At 49.2% G+C, this 15,236-nt stretch overlaps 5 protein-coding genes across 5 annotated transcripts; 2 read left to right on the top strand and 3 right to left on the bottom strand.

Annotated features, from left to right (window-relative positions):
* Positions 1 to 2,075: 2,075 nt before the first annotated feature.
* On the bottom strand, positions 2,076 to 3,242 carry CI109_104083 (uncharacterized protein; the record flags this gene model as incomplete). Its single annotated transcript, XM_032005187.1, has 6 exons — positions 2,076 to 2,099; positions 2,174 to 2,297; positions 2,376 to 2,803; positions 2,868 to 2,969; positions 3,030 to 3,165; positions 3,229 to 3,242. 6 exons carry the CDS (start codon positions 3,240 to 3,242, stop codon positions 2,076 to 2,078), a joined length of 828 nt encoding a protein of 275 aa, XP_031860421.1.
* A 1,396-nt stretch (positions 3,243 to 4,638) lies between these two features.
* On the top strand, positions 4,639 to 8,954 carry CI109_104082 (uncharacterized protein; the record flags this gene model as incomplete). Its single annotated transcript, XM_065967416.1, has 14 exons — positions 4,639 to 4,874; positions 4,990 to 5,226; positions 5,319 to 5,390; positions 5,463 to 5,550; positions 5,622 to 5,634; positions 5,688 to 6,005; positions 6,065 to 6,673; positions 6,728 to 6,840; positions 6,903 to 7,771; positions 7,835 to 7,895; positions 7,973 to 8,301; positions 8,372 to 8,449; positions 8,556 to 8,760; positions 8,829 to 8,954. 14 exons carry the CDS (start codon positions 4,639 to 4,641, stop codon positions 8,952 to 8,954), a joined length of 3,354 nt encoding a protein of 1,117 aa, XP_065823488.1.
* A 382-nt stretch (positions 8,955 to 9,336) lies between these two features.
* On the bottom strand, positions 9,337 to 11,432 carry CI109_104081 (uncharacterized protein; the record flags this gene model as incomplete). Its single annotated transcript, XM_065967415.1, has 12 exons — positions 9,337 to 9,384; positions 9,458 to 9,600; positions 9,682 to 9,992; positions 10,069 to 10,133; positions 10,186 to 10,203; positions 10,272 to 10,396; positions 10,515 to 10,588; positions 10,650 to 10,720; positions 10,870 to 10,980; positions 11,059 to 11,106; positions 11,189 to 11,219; positions 11,377 to 11,432. The coding sequence occupies 12 exons, from the start codon at positions 11,430 to 11,432 to the stop codon at positions 9,337 to 9,339; spliced, it is 1,101 nt and encodes a 366-aa protein (XP_065823487.1).
* A 521-nt stretch (positions 11,433 to 11,953) lies between these two features.
* CI109_104080 (uncharacterized protein) lies at positions 11,954 to 13,056 on the top strand (the record flags this gene model as incomplete). Its single annotated transcript, XM_032005190.1, has 4 exons — positions 11,954 to 12,294; positions 12,371 to 12,618; positions 12,730 to 12,924; positions 12,989 to 13,056. The coding sequence occupies 4 exons, from the start codon at positions 11,954 to 11,956 to the stop codon at positions 13,054 to 13,056; spliced, it is 852 nt and encodes a 283-aa protein (XP_031860424.1).
* Positions 13,057 to 13,211: 155 nt separating this feature from the next.
* CI109_104079 (uncharacterized protein) lies at positions 13,212 to 14,968 on the bottom strand (the record flags this gene model as incomplete). Its single annotated transcript, XM_032005191.1, has 10 exons — positions 13,212 to 13,269; positions 13,338 to 13,433; positions 13,494 to 13,581; positions 13,639 to 13,943; positions 14,006 to 14,175; positions 14,238 to 14,310; positions 14,377 to 14,473; positions 14,551 to 14,615; positions 14,675 to 14,734; positions 14,790 to 14,968. 10 exons carry the CDS (start codon positions 14,966 to 14,968, stop codon positions 13,212 to 13,214), a joined length of 1,191 nt encoding a protein of 396 aa, XP_031860425.1.
* Positions 14,969 to 15,236: the final 268 nt, after the last annotated feature.

Below are 15,236 nucleotides of genomic sequence, written 5' to 3'. Positions count from 1 at the left end.
GAGTGTGTGTGTCCCGCGTGTGGGTTTGAGCAGTATTCCGTTTGGTGCCCTGATCGAACTGTGAATAGATTCCAGAGGTTTAGGCTCAAATTCTAGAATCTCTTTTCCCTTTCGGCTTTGCGTGCCATCCTGTTCTGATCGATAGAACAGCAGGGTTTAGACCGAAATTGTCGGACCTCGATACCGCTACACACAACATTTTGCTTAGCATCCGACTGCGACTGCCCTCATTCAAAGCCCGTTCCATCTCCGCTTACGCTGCAGCACGGACAATGATCAGTCATGCATCCAGGCCTACCTTCGCAAACACGATCACAATAGAATAGCAAGCATGATTCACAAACTTGTTTCGACTGTTTTTGTTTTCTCCGAGAGGTTAATGCAAATGCAATCATATGTTCCTATCGTCTGGAAAGAATGTGCCGTGTCAGCAGGTCCACGGGGGATTAACTACAATGATAACCCGCACGTAATAATGACCAAACTTTTCTCCATAGTAGAATAAACCCCCTCTTTGACCTTTCGGAGCCTTTCTGGCAAACACCAAACGGATATCGGGGCTCAAGCGCCGTTGCTGATGGATGGTGACTGACGCAACTACTAATTCCCCGTTCCTGTCGTTCCGTGTTTTGTTCTTCACCTCGCCTCGCTACCCTCTATAAAAAGATGGCTTCTCTCCCGCTTGTGACGGTGGCAGAGGTGGGTCTAGTCGTGACAAGTGGCGTTTAATACGTTGTGCTTCAGTTTCGGCGCTAGTTAGATCGCGTGGGTTTGGTCTGGACATGTTTTCCGTCCGGACTCCGGTCAGATATCATTGCACGATCTCTCGGTATAGAGACAGACCGACGGGAGAAGCCGGTGGGTTGGCGCTTGACAACTAGTCTTGATACTACATGGGCTTGCTGCCATCTCTTTTCCGTGCCGTGTTATGTCATCGTGTCATTAATTACATGGTTTATGGCATCAGATAGGAAAAAACAGAAATCCAACGATGCAAAACATGCTGTCACGTTAATTGACCTGTGTCATAATTCGCTGAGAGGTGAGAAACATCACGTAAAACGCCCTCAACTCCTGCTTTTGCAACTCATTTGGGTTAGTACCCACTTTACGCTCAACATTCACCGTTCCCTAGCTTTAGAAAATCTCGGCGGATAGCGATAAAGCGACGGACCGAACCGACTGCCTAACGACGACCGGACGGTCTAAAAGTGTAGGACGTTGGTCTAGTATGCAAATGTTCGCCCTGAGATCTCCTCAAGCGTCGAACTCTAATCCTCATCGGCGTTGACACTTTGTTCGTCGGAGTACATTGGGGACGCATTGTGGGATTTGATCGGATGAACAGCGATTTCGGTCTTCGGTCGTTCGGATATCTGATTCCTCCTATGCTTTGCATTTGATTCACATCTCCGACGTGCCTTCGATCTGCAATCTTCAGGTCTAGACTTGTTGGATCATTCGTTCAATCAGTCGCGATGTCGGTGTGGATCAATCTAGCATGGCGCCAACTTACTTCTAATGACGCCGATTCACTTATACCAAGTATGAGCCCTGCGTTGATAGTTGTGGTCATGGTAGTGGTGGTGGTGGTGATCTCTGCAGTGGTGGTGGACGGTGAGACAGCGGTATTTAAGCATACGTTGAGGCTCCATTGCGTCGAGCAGAAACGACACCGATAGCTGTTCCAGGCATCGCTACAATAGTGTCTGACATAGACCCGGAGGCTCCACCTGAATGACAATCATGCTGCTGCGGAAGAGGCAGAGCCGTCAAAAAGCAGTGACATCGTCACTCATTCCGATCACCGTCTCTCCCTCTTACTCATCGAAACACCTCTATGGATGCATGAGGGAAGACGGGACTGGCACACATTGTTTACAGACAAGTTGGACCACGATGACTGCGCCGATGGGTATCATGATGTGCCATCGTTTAACGCCTGAAAATGGATCGTCATGTTCACGTGCATCTGCATACTGCTGCACTTTTTGATTCTTCCCCTCTGCCCCTTGTACATATCACTGCTCCTATCGACCACACCCGTACGGCGTGAGAAAAGAGAAACGACTCACCTACACTTTTGCCTTTTTGGCGTCCTTCAGTCATAAGTCAGCTTGATGCGATGTGGCATAGCTTACCCCTCCACTCTTGGGAGGTTGAGCTTACTCACAGGTTCTGATGATCCGTTCGTTCCGTTGGCGGCCGCGGGTTCGCTTGCTGGTTTTATTGTGCCAAACTTCTCTGCTCTCTTTCTTTTCTTTTCTTCTTCAATAGCAATCTTCTCGGCGAGTTCACTGTAAAATGACAAAGTGAGAACAACCGTTAGCTATAATCGCACAAGCGACCATTGGGGGAATTGGATATCGACTCACGGTGAGATCTCTTCTTTTGGCTTCTCCTCTACCTTCTTTGCCGCTGGTGTAGGCGCAGGTGCGGCATCGGTGGCAGCAGCAGGCTTGACAGGTTCCGCTTTCTTTTCTGGCAATCCGAATTTGGCCGCACGACGAGCCAAGACTTCCTCGCTCAGACCTAGAGGATTGGAATCGATCGCGCCAGCTTTTTGCTTCGGTGGTTGTGTAGGTGCGGGAGCAGCGGCAGCAGCAGGAGCAGTCGGCGCAGGGGAGGCGGCGGCGGCAGATGATTTGGGTTTAGAAGATGACTTTGGTTTGGCGTCGGGGTTGAAAGGAATACCGAATCGTTCAGCTCGGGCTTTCATCGCTTGTTGTTCAGGTGTGAGAGTATCGTTGATCGGTGTCGGGGTAGGTTCCAAAGCGGTGGTGGTGGCATCTGAGCTTGAGGCCTGTACAACATTGTGTTGGTAAGTAGGTGATCTCTCGATCGTGATGTAATAAAAAGAAGCTCACTTCTTGCGATGTTGAGACAGGTTCAGGAGCAGCTGGGGCGGCAGTGACAGCAGGACCGCTAGGGGGAGCAGCTGTACCTCCTGTTGATGCATCGGGATCAACCTAGGTCGGAACACCACGATCAGCTAACAACACGGTCTAGGGCTAGTTGATATGACCTACCAGTTCTTCCTCTGGTCCATCTTCTACGCTAACATTGTTGTCCAGCAATCGTTTGACGAGGTCGTCCTTCTTGCCTGTTTGGACAAGATGATGCTTCGCAAGCAGCTCTTTCAGCTCGGTCACTTTGAGTTTTTGTCTGCCAAACAATAACGGTAAGTACAACTGACATCGTTACTTGGAGTGAGGCCAGGACCCTCACAATTTAGCTTCCATTCCGGCGTTTACTTTCCAAACTATTGGCGGGCGATAGTGGTTGCAGACGGTATTCGACTTCAGGATTGATAGTATTGTAAGCTTGCGGGTACGACAGCAGGCGTGGTTGGTCTGAGTGTTAATGGAGATGGAGCGCGTGCATGGAGGGATGTAATGTCAATCCACAGACTTGGGCGAAAGGACGCGTCCAGGGCAAACAGCGTAGGGGATTATGACGAAGGAATGAATGGGACTTGACGCGCCTAAACCAGGTTGATGGTCTGGCCCGCCTACCTGGACCTTACAAGTATCTTCTGAGCAATATTACTTTCGCTATGGGACGTCTCTTGCACATGTCTGTTTTAAGCATTAATTGTATTTCATTTGCAAATGTTCGATCTGTGTGACATTTGAATGGCTTAGCTGCCCGCTTCAGATGCTGTCCTAATGGAGAACAAATCAAACACACTTAAGTATCACAACCATGGAAAATATAGCCTTTTGTGCAGACGAGGTTGAGGGATTTTCTGATTCCGCGTAGCATGCCAACCCCAACCCTTACTCTCAACCTCATCCCGAAACAGACGCCCCCACCCTCGATCGGCCTGTTCATACAATGTACCTGGACAACTACTACTCCTAATAGTCGAGCCGTACACAACCGGACGGATCTTTTCTTGATCTATTTTCAACGTCACAAAGCAAGCTTGTTTCATGAATCTCGAGCGCGCGCCAACCCAGATGAGCGATTTTCTCCTCGAACCAAACAAATGACACAAAGCACAGCCTGGCGATTATTTTTCGTTTCACTCGCACTAACTCATTTTCGAATCTGCTAACTGACAACGATCACTGCATCTCATGCACACATGGCTACCGAGGTACCGAATGACGGAATCTGACTTACCCTGTGCTCTCTGATCTGTTCGGGTCGTTTCAATTCATTGATCAATTTATTGATTGCCAATCCATTCTGATGGCTGGGTTTATACCTGCACTGTTGTGTCGAAAAAGTCACCGACATTAATATAACGGGGACATGTCTTTTCGATCTACTCTACCATGACAGTGCAATCCGAATCGACGAGGGAATTATTCCCATTGGTCCGACTCTTATTCGTGCCAGCCAGCCAGCTATTCACATCTGCCATCGCAAAGTCACTCGAGTTGCTCATCGTGGTAGACGAGGTTGCCAATGAGCGATTTTCACTCAGGACCATGCTAACCTGTTTGTATGTATCCAGCATACAGCATACAGAGAGGTCTTGTACTCACTGATGGACTGAGCGAACGGCTGGAAAACCTATAAATGCTAGCATTGTTTACTGACAAAAGTCTGACAATCCCCATCCGCTTCGCATTCCCTATCCAGTATACCTAACATACCTGACTTTTCACTTCTTGCAAGCGAATCACTATGCCAATCGACGATATCGAACGAGACGGGTCGTTTGACCTTGATAAACCCTCCATCGCCCATGGAAGTCATGTCGAACGATCGTTCAACATCGCTCGGAGCGTGACCATCCAAGAAGATCCTCAGACTCATGCTCGTCCATCGGACAGAGAGCGTGACCTGAGGAGATTCAATTCGATTTCTATGGCTGGTCCGGCTAGAGTGGACAGTGCGAGTCGTGTCATTGGAGAGTTTAGGTAGGTAATGACAAGCCTCAATCTTGGTTTCACCACACGTGCATTTGTCGTCGTCAAAGATCTGATTCCGAGGTATATCTTATACTGTCATTTGCTGACCTGCCTTTGCGTACAGAACTCTGTCTATCCAAGTATCAGAATCGCACCAACGCCCCATCACCCAAACCATCCGTAAGAAAGATGCAGTGAAAGACCTCGCAGAGCTGGATTGGCATCTCCTCTCCTCCGAAGAAGTCTTGCAAAGGTTGAGCGTCAACCCAAAGTCAGGGCTGGACGATGAACAGGTCAAGAGAAAGTTGTCGCAATTCGGTAGTAATACCGTGACGCCTCCCAAAAACAATCTCTTCCTCAAGTAAGTTTCGTCATTTGACGTCTCGCTACTTTCCTTTGAAATGATGTGTCAGTCGAATAAGCCGCTAATACTCTGTGTGTTCCTTCGATCAGGTGGATTGGCTACGTGCTTGGTGGATTCGGTACTTTGCTGCTCATAGCTTCGATTCTGTGTTTCATTGCTTGGTGAGCGACGCCTGACTTCGTCACCGGCCAGTGTCACGTCTGACATTATGGTTTGACTTCGTGTCATCACAGGAAACCTCTTGGGTTCCCAAATCCCCAAGCGTCCAACCTCGCTTTGGCTGTCGTACTTCTCATTGTCATTGTCCTTCAGACTTGCTTTGTGAGTCGCAAGGTCGATTGATCAATCTGAAAGATGTCGAAGGCTGACTCGGCCATTTGCATCTTGCACAGAACGCATGGCAAGGTGAGTGTCTCGACACTGGCGCATTCTGCTTTGACTAACACTCCCCATTCCAGACTTCTCCACTAATCGGGTTATGGCTTCCATCTCCAATCTTCTCCCTTCTGATGTCCTCGTCCTCCGGAACGGCCGTCAGCTGTCTCTCCCTGCCAAAGACCTTGTCCCTGGCGATATCGTCACTATTTCGCTAGGCAACAAGCTTCCAGCCGATTTGAGATTCATCGACGTGTCTTCTGATTTCAAGGTGGACAGATCGGTGTTGACAGGTGAATCGGAGGCTATCAGAGGGACGGTGGAGAATACGGATGATAACGTTCTCGAGACGAAGAATATGGGGTTGCAAGGGACACTCTGTGTCAGCGGATCAGGTCAAGGCAAGTTGTACTTCGCCGCTCATCATAGCATTAGCTGACATTGACACTCCCTCTGGCAGGTGTTGTGGTCCAGACCGGCGACTCCACAATATTCGGACGTATTGCCAAACTATCGTCAACCGGTGCACCTACTCTCACCACACTACAACGTGAAATCCTTCGATTCGTCATCATCATCGTCAGCTTTGCCCTTTCTCTCTCGCTTCTGGTCATCATCCTATGGGCGGCATGGCTCAATCGTTCTCACAAAGGATTCATCAACGTACCCACACTCATTATCGATGTCGTCTCCGTCTGCGTCGCTTTCATCCCCGAAGGATTACCAGCTTGTGTGACAATCTCTTTGGCAGTCATCGCGCACACTTTGGCCAAGAACAAGGTGCTCTGTAAAAGTCTGATGACGGTCGAAACCCTCGGATCGGTTAACGTCCTTTGTTCGGACAAGACTGGTACCTTGACAAAGAACACAATGAGCGTCGTCAACGTTGCTGTTCTCGATGAGACCTTCGACACTGTCCAAGCAAGGGACCGGATCGTCAGTGGGGCTGATGAGGGAGAGTTGATCGGGCAGATTGCTGCGGTAGCGGGGATCTGTAATGCAGCAAAGTTCGATGAAGGATCGATGGAACAGCCTATCGGTCTCAGGACAGTCCACGGAGACGCGACAGGTAAGTTGGACCGTGTAAGAACGGATAGTAAGCTAACGCTGGGACATATCTCAGACTCCGCCATCCTGCGTTTCGCGGAGACAATCCGTCCGGTAAGCGAATCGAACGCGGAATGGGACGAAGTGTACAAGGTCAACTTCAATTCGAAGACCAAGTACATGCTCAAAGTGAGTCTTGCCGTTCGAATCTCTTGAGACCGTGGCGAGATCTAACATATCTGTGCATCAAGCTTCTTCGCCTCACTTCTTCATCCTCTGCCGCTCGTTGCGCTCCGATTGGTCCTAGTGAAGAATTTGGACCTGACGACCTCATGCTCATGTGCAAAGGTGCTCCCGATGTGCTTCTAAAACGATGTGCCTATATCAACGATCCTTCCACCGGTTCTCCTCGACCACTCACCGAAGCGCTTTGTGTTCGACTAACTACTGTTCAAGAATCTTGGGCGGCGAAAGGACAACGTGTTCTACTTCTCGCCAAGCGGTCTGTATCTCGCTCTTCACTATCGAAAGAATTACCCTTTGATCATCCTGATTTCGCGACTGTTGTCGATCAAGATCTAAATCAGAACTTGACCGTCGTCGGTCTCGTGGGACTAGTCGATCCTCCTCGAGACGACATCCCTGCCACCGTTCGAACGATGCGAGGTGCAGGAATCAGGTTCTTCATGGTCACCGGTGACTTTGCCCTGACGGCGGTGGCGATCGCCCAACAATGCGGTATCATCACCTCCCCCTCTTCCAAGTTACATCATCTCTCCGACCTTATTCGAGATACCGATGATGACTCGGTCACGAAATACAATATAGAAGCGATCAACCCTACACGACAAAGTCTCGTTCTGACAGGATCGGATTTGATGGAAATGTCAGACTCGCAGTGGCATCAAGCTTGTCAATACGTTGAAATCGTATTCGCCAGAACGACACCCGAACAGAAATTAAGGATTGTCAAAGAGTTTCAGAAGCGGGAATGTATCGTAGGGATGACGGGTGATGGGGTGAACGATGCGCCGTCGTTGAAGGCGGCGAATGTCGGGATTGCGATGGGAGGTGGGAGCGAGGTGGCGATGGAAGCTGCGGATCTGGTGTTGTTGGATTCGTGAGTGGCAGCGACGCGGTCCATTCACATGAGTGTGACCGTACTGACGAAGTCGTGTTCCAGATTCTCCTCCATCGTCGTTGCTGTCGAGTATGGCCGACTTGTCTTCGACAACCTTCGCAAGGTGAGTCTCCACTCTTTCGGCCTCCTTACGCCTCCTATCAATCTAACCACTTGCGCTCGTCTTTGTACATCTTACAGACCGTTGTCTATCTCCTTCCGGCCGGTTCATTCTCCGAACTTCTCCCCATCCTATTCAACGTGATCCTTGGTCTCCCTCAGATCCTGTCCAGTCTCCAAATGATCATCATCTGCATAATCACAGATGTACTTCCCGCCATCTCATTGTGTTTCGAAAAGCCCGAAAGTGGACTATTGACTCGTCCTCCGCGAGATGTGAAGAGGGATAAATTGGTCGACTGGAAGTTGCTGTTACATGCTTATGGGTTCATGGGATTGTTGGAAAGTCTTTGTGCGATGAGTATGGCGTTTTGGGATTTGGATAGGAGAGGATTCAAGTTCAAGGATCTGTGAGTGGCGACCTTACGGAACGGGGAGGGAATGGGTACTGGTATACTGATCTTACTGGTCGGGAAATAGGGTGTTGGCGTATGGAGGGCTACCTCCTCAGTACGACCCGGCAGAATATGATGAGGCTGTCAGCAAAGCTCAGTCCATGTGAGTGAATGACTATCCACACACAAAGATTGCTCCTCCGCCCTTCAGACAAAACGCACGACGTGTACATCCTGCTGATCCAGAGTCCACTTTCCACCTCTACTAGTTACTTCTTCACCCTGGTCATCATGCAATTTGGCAATCTCCTCTCTACGCGAACTCGTCGACTCAGCATATTCCAGTCCAACCCTTTCTCTCTCAAAGACAAAGAGACTGGAAATTGGCGAATTTTACCGGCTATGTTGGCTTCCCTCGCATTCTTGTTCTTCTTCAGCTATGTCCCTTTCTTCCAGAAGACTTTCTTGACCAGGGTGAGTCGTCTGCTCGTTCACTACTCTATACATATATAAGGCTGAAGCTGACTTTGAATGTCATACAGGGCGTCGAGGTCAAACACGTTTTCATACCGCTCGGATTCGCGTTGGGTATCTTGGTTTTGGACGAGACTAGGAAGTATCTCGTAAGGCGTTATCCTAAAGGTCTTTTGGCGAAGATCGCTTGGTAGTGTACCCCGACAAGAGATTCAGCAAGATCATATAGGAGCCCTCAGATTATACATAGATGATTACGGACTTGACGTTGAAATGCAGCGAATTGATCACCTTCCTGCTCAGTTCGAACAACCTCATGAAGGAACGAAAGCCATAGTATACATTTTATATGCATAAAGTACTTTGACCCAAACCAGGGGTATAGAAACAGTAACGAGAAAACAATGACTCAAACTCGTGAATCCACGGTGACATTCACACCGGCCTCTTCTGATCTCCGCACAAACAATCTCGAACAAGTCCCAACCGCCTTCAGGCCCCACTTACAGAGTTGCCAGGTGATATGATCTTATTGCTTAATTCATACCTCTCACACAGCTCGTATATGGTGTAGGCTTAGACGCTTACAGCCGAAGGTTGATGAATAACATCCTTGACGTCCTCCTACAACGCACAGAAGAGATCATGAGTAATTGTGTTCACGTCATCGAACGGGAGAAACCATCGTGAAACTCACTTGCTCCGCCTCTTCCTTGTATTGCTCTACTTCTTTTGCCAACTTCTCCTTCTCCGCAGCGGTTTGTCCTCCACCGACAGTGTTGTGTTGTTGTCCATCTTGGAATCGATGAACCGCCATCATACCCAATACAGCTCTTCGGACTATCGTGTGCCATGCCATCATCAGCTTCAACGTTCTCCCAACGCTGGCTCCAGAAGGTCGGACGCCGTCTGCCCACTCACAAGTCTTCTTCGCATCAAAGGCTGCCTTGACGTTCGGCAACAAATCAACAGCGTTACCTGCAGGACTTGTGGGGTCTTGGACAAAGCTCGCCTCCTCAGTCTTCAACCACTTGTGCTGTAACAAGCCCGCAGCGGTAGGTCGGTTTGTAGGATCGATCGTCAGACAGGCTCGAACGAATTCCTTCGCGGTGTCGGAGACGCCAGACCAGTATTCGGCAGGCTCGAACTTGTAGTCGCCGTTACAGATCGCTTGCATCTCTTCGTATTGTGAGTCACGGTCGAAGGGTGTGTAGCCACACAACAGGAAGTAGCTGTGATCAAAACGGGTAGCGCAGGTAAGCAAGTATAATGCGAATGCAAGCTCCATTCCAGATAGACTATACCTACGTGATCACACCAATCGCCCAGATGTCGACTGGTTTGCCGTGTCCCGCCTTTCGGAAGATCTCCGGCTATAAAATTATCAGTTGCCTGCTGTCAGGCGCGATAGTAACTTCAACTCACAGCCATGTATCCAGGTGTCTAAACGTAGGCACAGATGAAGATCAGCATACGCAGAACAACACCTAAGTCGGGCAATATCGACTCACACCACAAGTAGTCGTCAAGATGGAGAACTTGTCCTCCTCCAAGACCTTTGATAGACCGAAATCAGCCAACATGAGGTCGGCGTCTTCTGCTTTTGATTTGAAAAGGATATTCTCGGGTTTCAGGTCTGCGAGCGGTTTGATTATAATGAACGCATTAGCAACGGATGTGGCAAGTGCGAAGGAGAGTGATAGTATGAGGTGCCACCAGCGAGTCACATGGATGAGGTAAGATCGATAGCTCACCTCGATGTACGATGCCTTGGTCATGAAGATATTTGACAGCAGAAGTCACCGTCCTGACGATGTTCGCTGCGTCTCTACACCACATGGATGTCAGAACGCCGTACTTCTCGCCATATCAGCATTTGGAAAACTCACTTCTCAAAGTAGCTTCCTCTAGCACAGATCCTGTCGAATAGTTCTCCACCGGTACACAAGTCGAAGACGAGCTGTGGATCGTAGCAGACAAAAACAATGATCAGCATGTTGGCCGTAATGACAACTCGGACGCTGGCTGAACTATGGAGGGAACAAGATTGTGACGTGTGAAGGGAGAATTGACGAGAAGCTTGACAGGCGAGCGGCTCCTAGCACTCACGTAGAGGTTATGTGTCGTCTCGAAGAAATCGTGTAGTTGAACGATATTCTTATGTCCCGCCGAAACACGTTTGAGGACGTTGATCTCGTTTCGAACCATATGTTCTCGGCCCTGTAATGGGTGATGCAGACACATCAGCCTTCAGCCTACAAGACTGCTATTGTCATGAGGGCATAGTATAAACGTTACCATCAAGAACTTTTTGTTGAGGACTTTACAAGCATAGTATTCTCCGGTCTAGAAGAGGTCGTCTGTCAGCTGCTTGAACGTATATCGGAGAAAGCTACAAGACATATGTCAGGAAATAGACGCAACGTACAGTAATATGGACACATTCCTTGACGACAGCGCTATGGGGAAGAGGTACATGAGCACATATACACCGGAGCCGAGAGGACCTCTTGGAATCTCCAATTGAATGACATTGAACCCACTATGTTCCGCTGAGTGATGAATCGACATGTCAGCTTTACTCCCAGCTTGGACTTGCCCTGACGATGAGCTCACCTTCCGAGAGTCTTACCAGTCTTGTATTGACAAGGAACAGTTTGAGGAGGGGGCATCGTACTAGATTAGAGGGAGGTCGCGGGTATTGGTGTGTTGAAGGTGCGTATCAATTGAACGGAGCTATGTCTCGCTTGGCGCAGTGACGTCTTGAGATTGACTGATAGGAAGAGTATTATATATGCTGTCGAGTACAGATGCTGTGCTGTTTTGCTTATCTATCACTAATAAGAGTTATCATGCATCGCATTGGATCATAGAACATGCCTCATCTTCGGCACGTAGCAGACAGCGAGCAGCGAGCAGCGTGCAAGCACAACGGACGGAGCACCGCAAACGTCAGTCGTTCGATCAACGGTAATTCATTATTTGCGCTTCCACTTAGGGGCTGGTGAGTGACGCCCGGTTGTGCCATACAATAACAGATCTATCTCCTTGTCTTGATCATGAACAACACTATACTAGATATTATCCAACTGCCGGAACTTCACATCGACAAGACGAAAAAGGATCGCTACAACATATCAGAGAGAAAGCACACGACGATCCAGTGGTCAAGAGAACGATCGCTCCTGCTGCAATGTCATCACCTACCCCCGCTTCGGTCTCCCAACGACTGACCACTACCTCGTCCCTTCTCCTCGAACGATCCCGTATCATCTCCCTCAAACTCAAGCCATCCCCTTCATCCCAATCCCAGATTTTTCGAAATCTAGGTGCCATACGATCGGATCTTGACCAACTTGAGCTGGAAGCGAACGGTCTTGTCGTAGGTGGTGGTGGAAGTGGGAGGGGGAAAGGACGAGAGAGGGATGGGGAGATTGAAGAGTTGGGAGAGAGATATGATAGGTTGATAGAGATGTTGGAAGAGGATGAAGTGGGTAGAGAGAAAGCGAAATCACTGAAGCGAGAAACCAAAAGGTGAGCTAGCGTTTACCTTTCGTCTCAACCAACAAAGGGAGGGAGCAATTGATTGATGGTAACCACATTCAAGTAGACAAGCAAGCCCACAACCATCGACATCACCGCCCATTGGATCCGGATCCGGTTCACGATCCATAACACCCATAATCACTACTTCTCCACCTCCTGGAACGTCCACACCCGTCCCTCGATTTAGTATCGAACCTCCCACACCTGCTGTCAATAGACCGTTCAAGGATTTTCCAGACGATGACGAAGAGGTACCAGAAAATGAAGCCGATCCTCGTGATATGTTATCAAACCAGCAAATGATGATGGATGGTGAGTTGTGTCCTGTCCTTTCAACATTCTATCTCAGTCAGCTTGAGACACGCGATACGTCACTAGCGAAAGTTGGAAGCTGATGAATGATGATGTGTGGCGCTCGGATAGATCAAGATGAACGACTCAACCTCCTCTCACATTCTATCGGTCGTCAAAATCATCTCTCAATACAAATTGGCTCAGAGCTAGATCTGCATCATCAACTAATAGAAGAAACAGATACGGCGATGGACCGTACGTCTGCAAGTCTGGGAAGAGCGAAACGGAGATTGGACAAGGTTGCAAATGAAGCAAAGCAGCACGGTAAGCTCATATCGCGATCTATCGGATGAACTTAGCACACAGCTGATCATCATCGATGTTGTAGGGAGCACAATAACGATCGTCGGTTTGATCTTCATACTGCTTATCTTAATTATCGTTTTTAAGACGTAGCCACACCACACACTAAGAAGAGCGAGAGTCGATAAGCAGCTTTTGTGAATCAATGCCATGGGCAATATATAAATACATGTTGTATGAACGAGCAGTGATGCTATGGCAAGACTTGAGGTCGGGCGTACAATGCAGTCGTGTTTACGCTTCCCAACTTAGGCATCTACGATACCACCGAGTTCGACAGCAAAGGCGAGAACAAGCTTGGAGAATCTGCGAGAGGAGGTACGGTGAAAATAAACGGACTGTACCAAAAGGTCACCCGAAGAGGAGCAACTCACTCTCTCATGTGAGTCCAGGAGAACTCTGGGTGGTCAACGGTGTCCTTGGATGTGTGGATGTTACCCGTGTTTGAGTTGGCGAAGGTACCTTCGATACTGAACCGAGCGACGGCGTAAGCATTCGCACATATGCAAAACATCTCAAGCTTCACTCACGCAAATGCAGACTGGTAACCGGCTTTGGCGAAACTGGCGTGGTCGGAGCAAGCGTAACCGCACTCGGTCTTGACAGGAGGAATAGCCACTGTGATCGGGCGTGAGCCAAGGTAAACACAGGGTGAAACGAATACGAGCGACTCACAGTACTCCTTCACCAGGCTCACGATGAACGCGGTCAAATCGACATCCACGTAGTCGTGAATGATACCGACACTCTCCTCGGTGCCCTTCTTCACCCAAGCAGTCATATCCATCTGGAGCATGGCAAGCACCTTGACACCCTTGTCCTCGTAAGACTTGGCAACTGCCTGAGAGCCGAGAAGACCACCTTCCTCGGCGGAGTAGAAGTGGAACTCGACAGGAGTAGAGGGAGTGTAGTTGGCGTGGATCAAGGAACGGAAAGCTTCGAGCGATGAAGTGGTACCAGAACCGTCATCGTCGGCGCCACTAGATAGTCGCAATCATGCAAGGTGAGCTAAAGGCCAAGCTGTCAAATGAAGCAAACTCACGGAGCGGGAAGGAAAGGCCACTGGTTGGCAGAGTCTTGATGAGCACCTATGATGGTGACGGGTGCATCACCCTTCACAGAGTCGGCAGGAGAAAATCGAGCGATGATCGAGTTCTGACCCCAGGAGTGGGGGAACTCCTTGACGGTGACGCCAGGGTGAGAAGAGGCAATCTACGTGTATGATCACGATGTCAGCGGCCGTCATGCTCTTACCAACGATTGAAATAGCTGACCTCCTTCAAAGTACGGAGCAAGAACTGCTGAGACTGCTGTCCTGTCTCAGATCGGTAGTATCTCGTTCGGAACCTAATATACGGACAGGCAAATTAGCAGCGATTCCGAAGCATACCGGCGTGGTTCACCTTGACTTACGAGGTGAACTCGGATAGGAACTTCTTCATGTTCCCAATATCGAGGTTCTTGATGAGCGACTTGATGGGCTTGCTATAGTTCCCGGGTGAAGGATATGCTACATATATCAAGTTACCACTTTCGGTCAGCCCGGCTGATCCCAGTAGTCTCGAGCAAGATACAGGATCGACTTACAGTACTTGACGTTCGCGTTGGTGGGGAGAAGGTAGCTCGAGAAGCCGAGAGTAGGAGTCTCGGTGCTAAGGCGATGGCTCAATCAGTATATTTCTAGATTCAAGGGATGCACGCGATGACTCACATGTCCATGAACTTCCTACCTTTGGCCTTCGCCTCGATCTTTTCGAGTTCGGTAATCCAACTAAAAGAAAGCTTGTCAGCGGAGGTACACACCTGATCGGGACAAGATTACTCACACAGGAGGCTCGTCATCTCCGAAGGAGACCAATCTGAGATCATTCAAGTCCAACGAGAACCCAGTCACGCTATAGTCGCCATCGGTGACGCCTTTCTGGAAAGTGAGCTGATCGGGCTTGGTGTGAGGTACCGCAGCCGCGAGGAGGGGCAAAGCAAGAAGAGCAGATGCGAAGTGCATGTCGAAACTGGTGTGTGGTTTGATATGAAGGAAGAAGAGTAGAAGAAGAAGTTGGAGATGTAGATTGTAAGATAAGAATAGGTTTGGTACGTCCGGGTACAGTAAGCGTGTGGGTCAAAGAGCAGACAGACCGCTTTGGGATGGAAATGCGGGGTGAATGGTAGGTCAAAAGATACCCCACAATCTGTCCACCTCACCTCATTTCACGGTAACGACTTCCGATGCAAAGATCGATCCTATAGACATATGTTCATTATCGTATCACCGC

This window comes from Kwoniella shandongensis, chromosome 7, assembly GCF_008629635.2.
Source record: "Kwoniella shandongensis chromosome 7, complete sequence".
Taxonomy (NCBI): Eukaryota; Fungi; Basidiomycota; class Tremellomycetes; order Tremellales; family Cryptococcaceae; genus Kwoniella; species Kwoniella shandongensis.
This window is presented reverse-complemented; position numbering and strand designations above follow the sequence as displayed.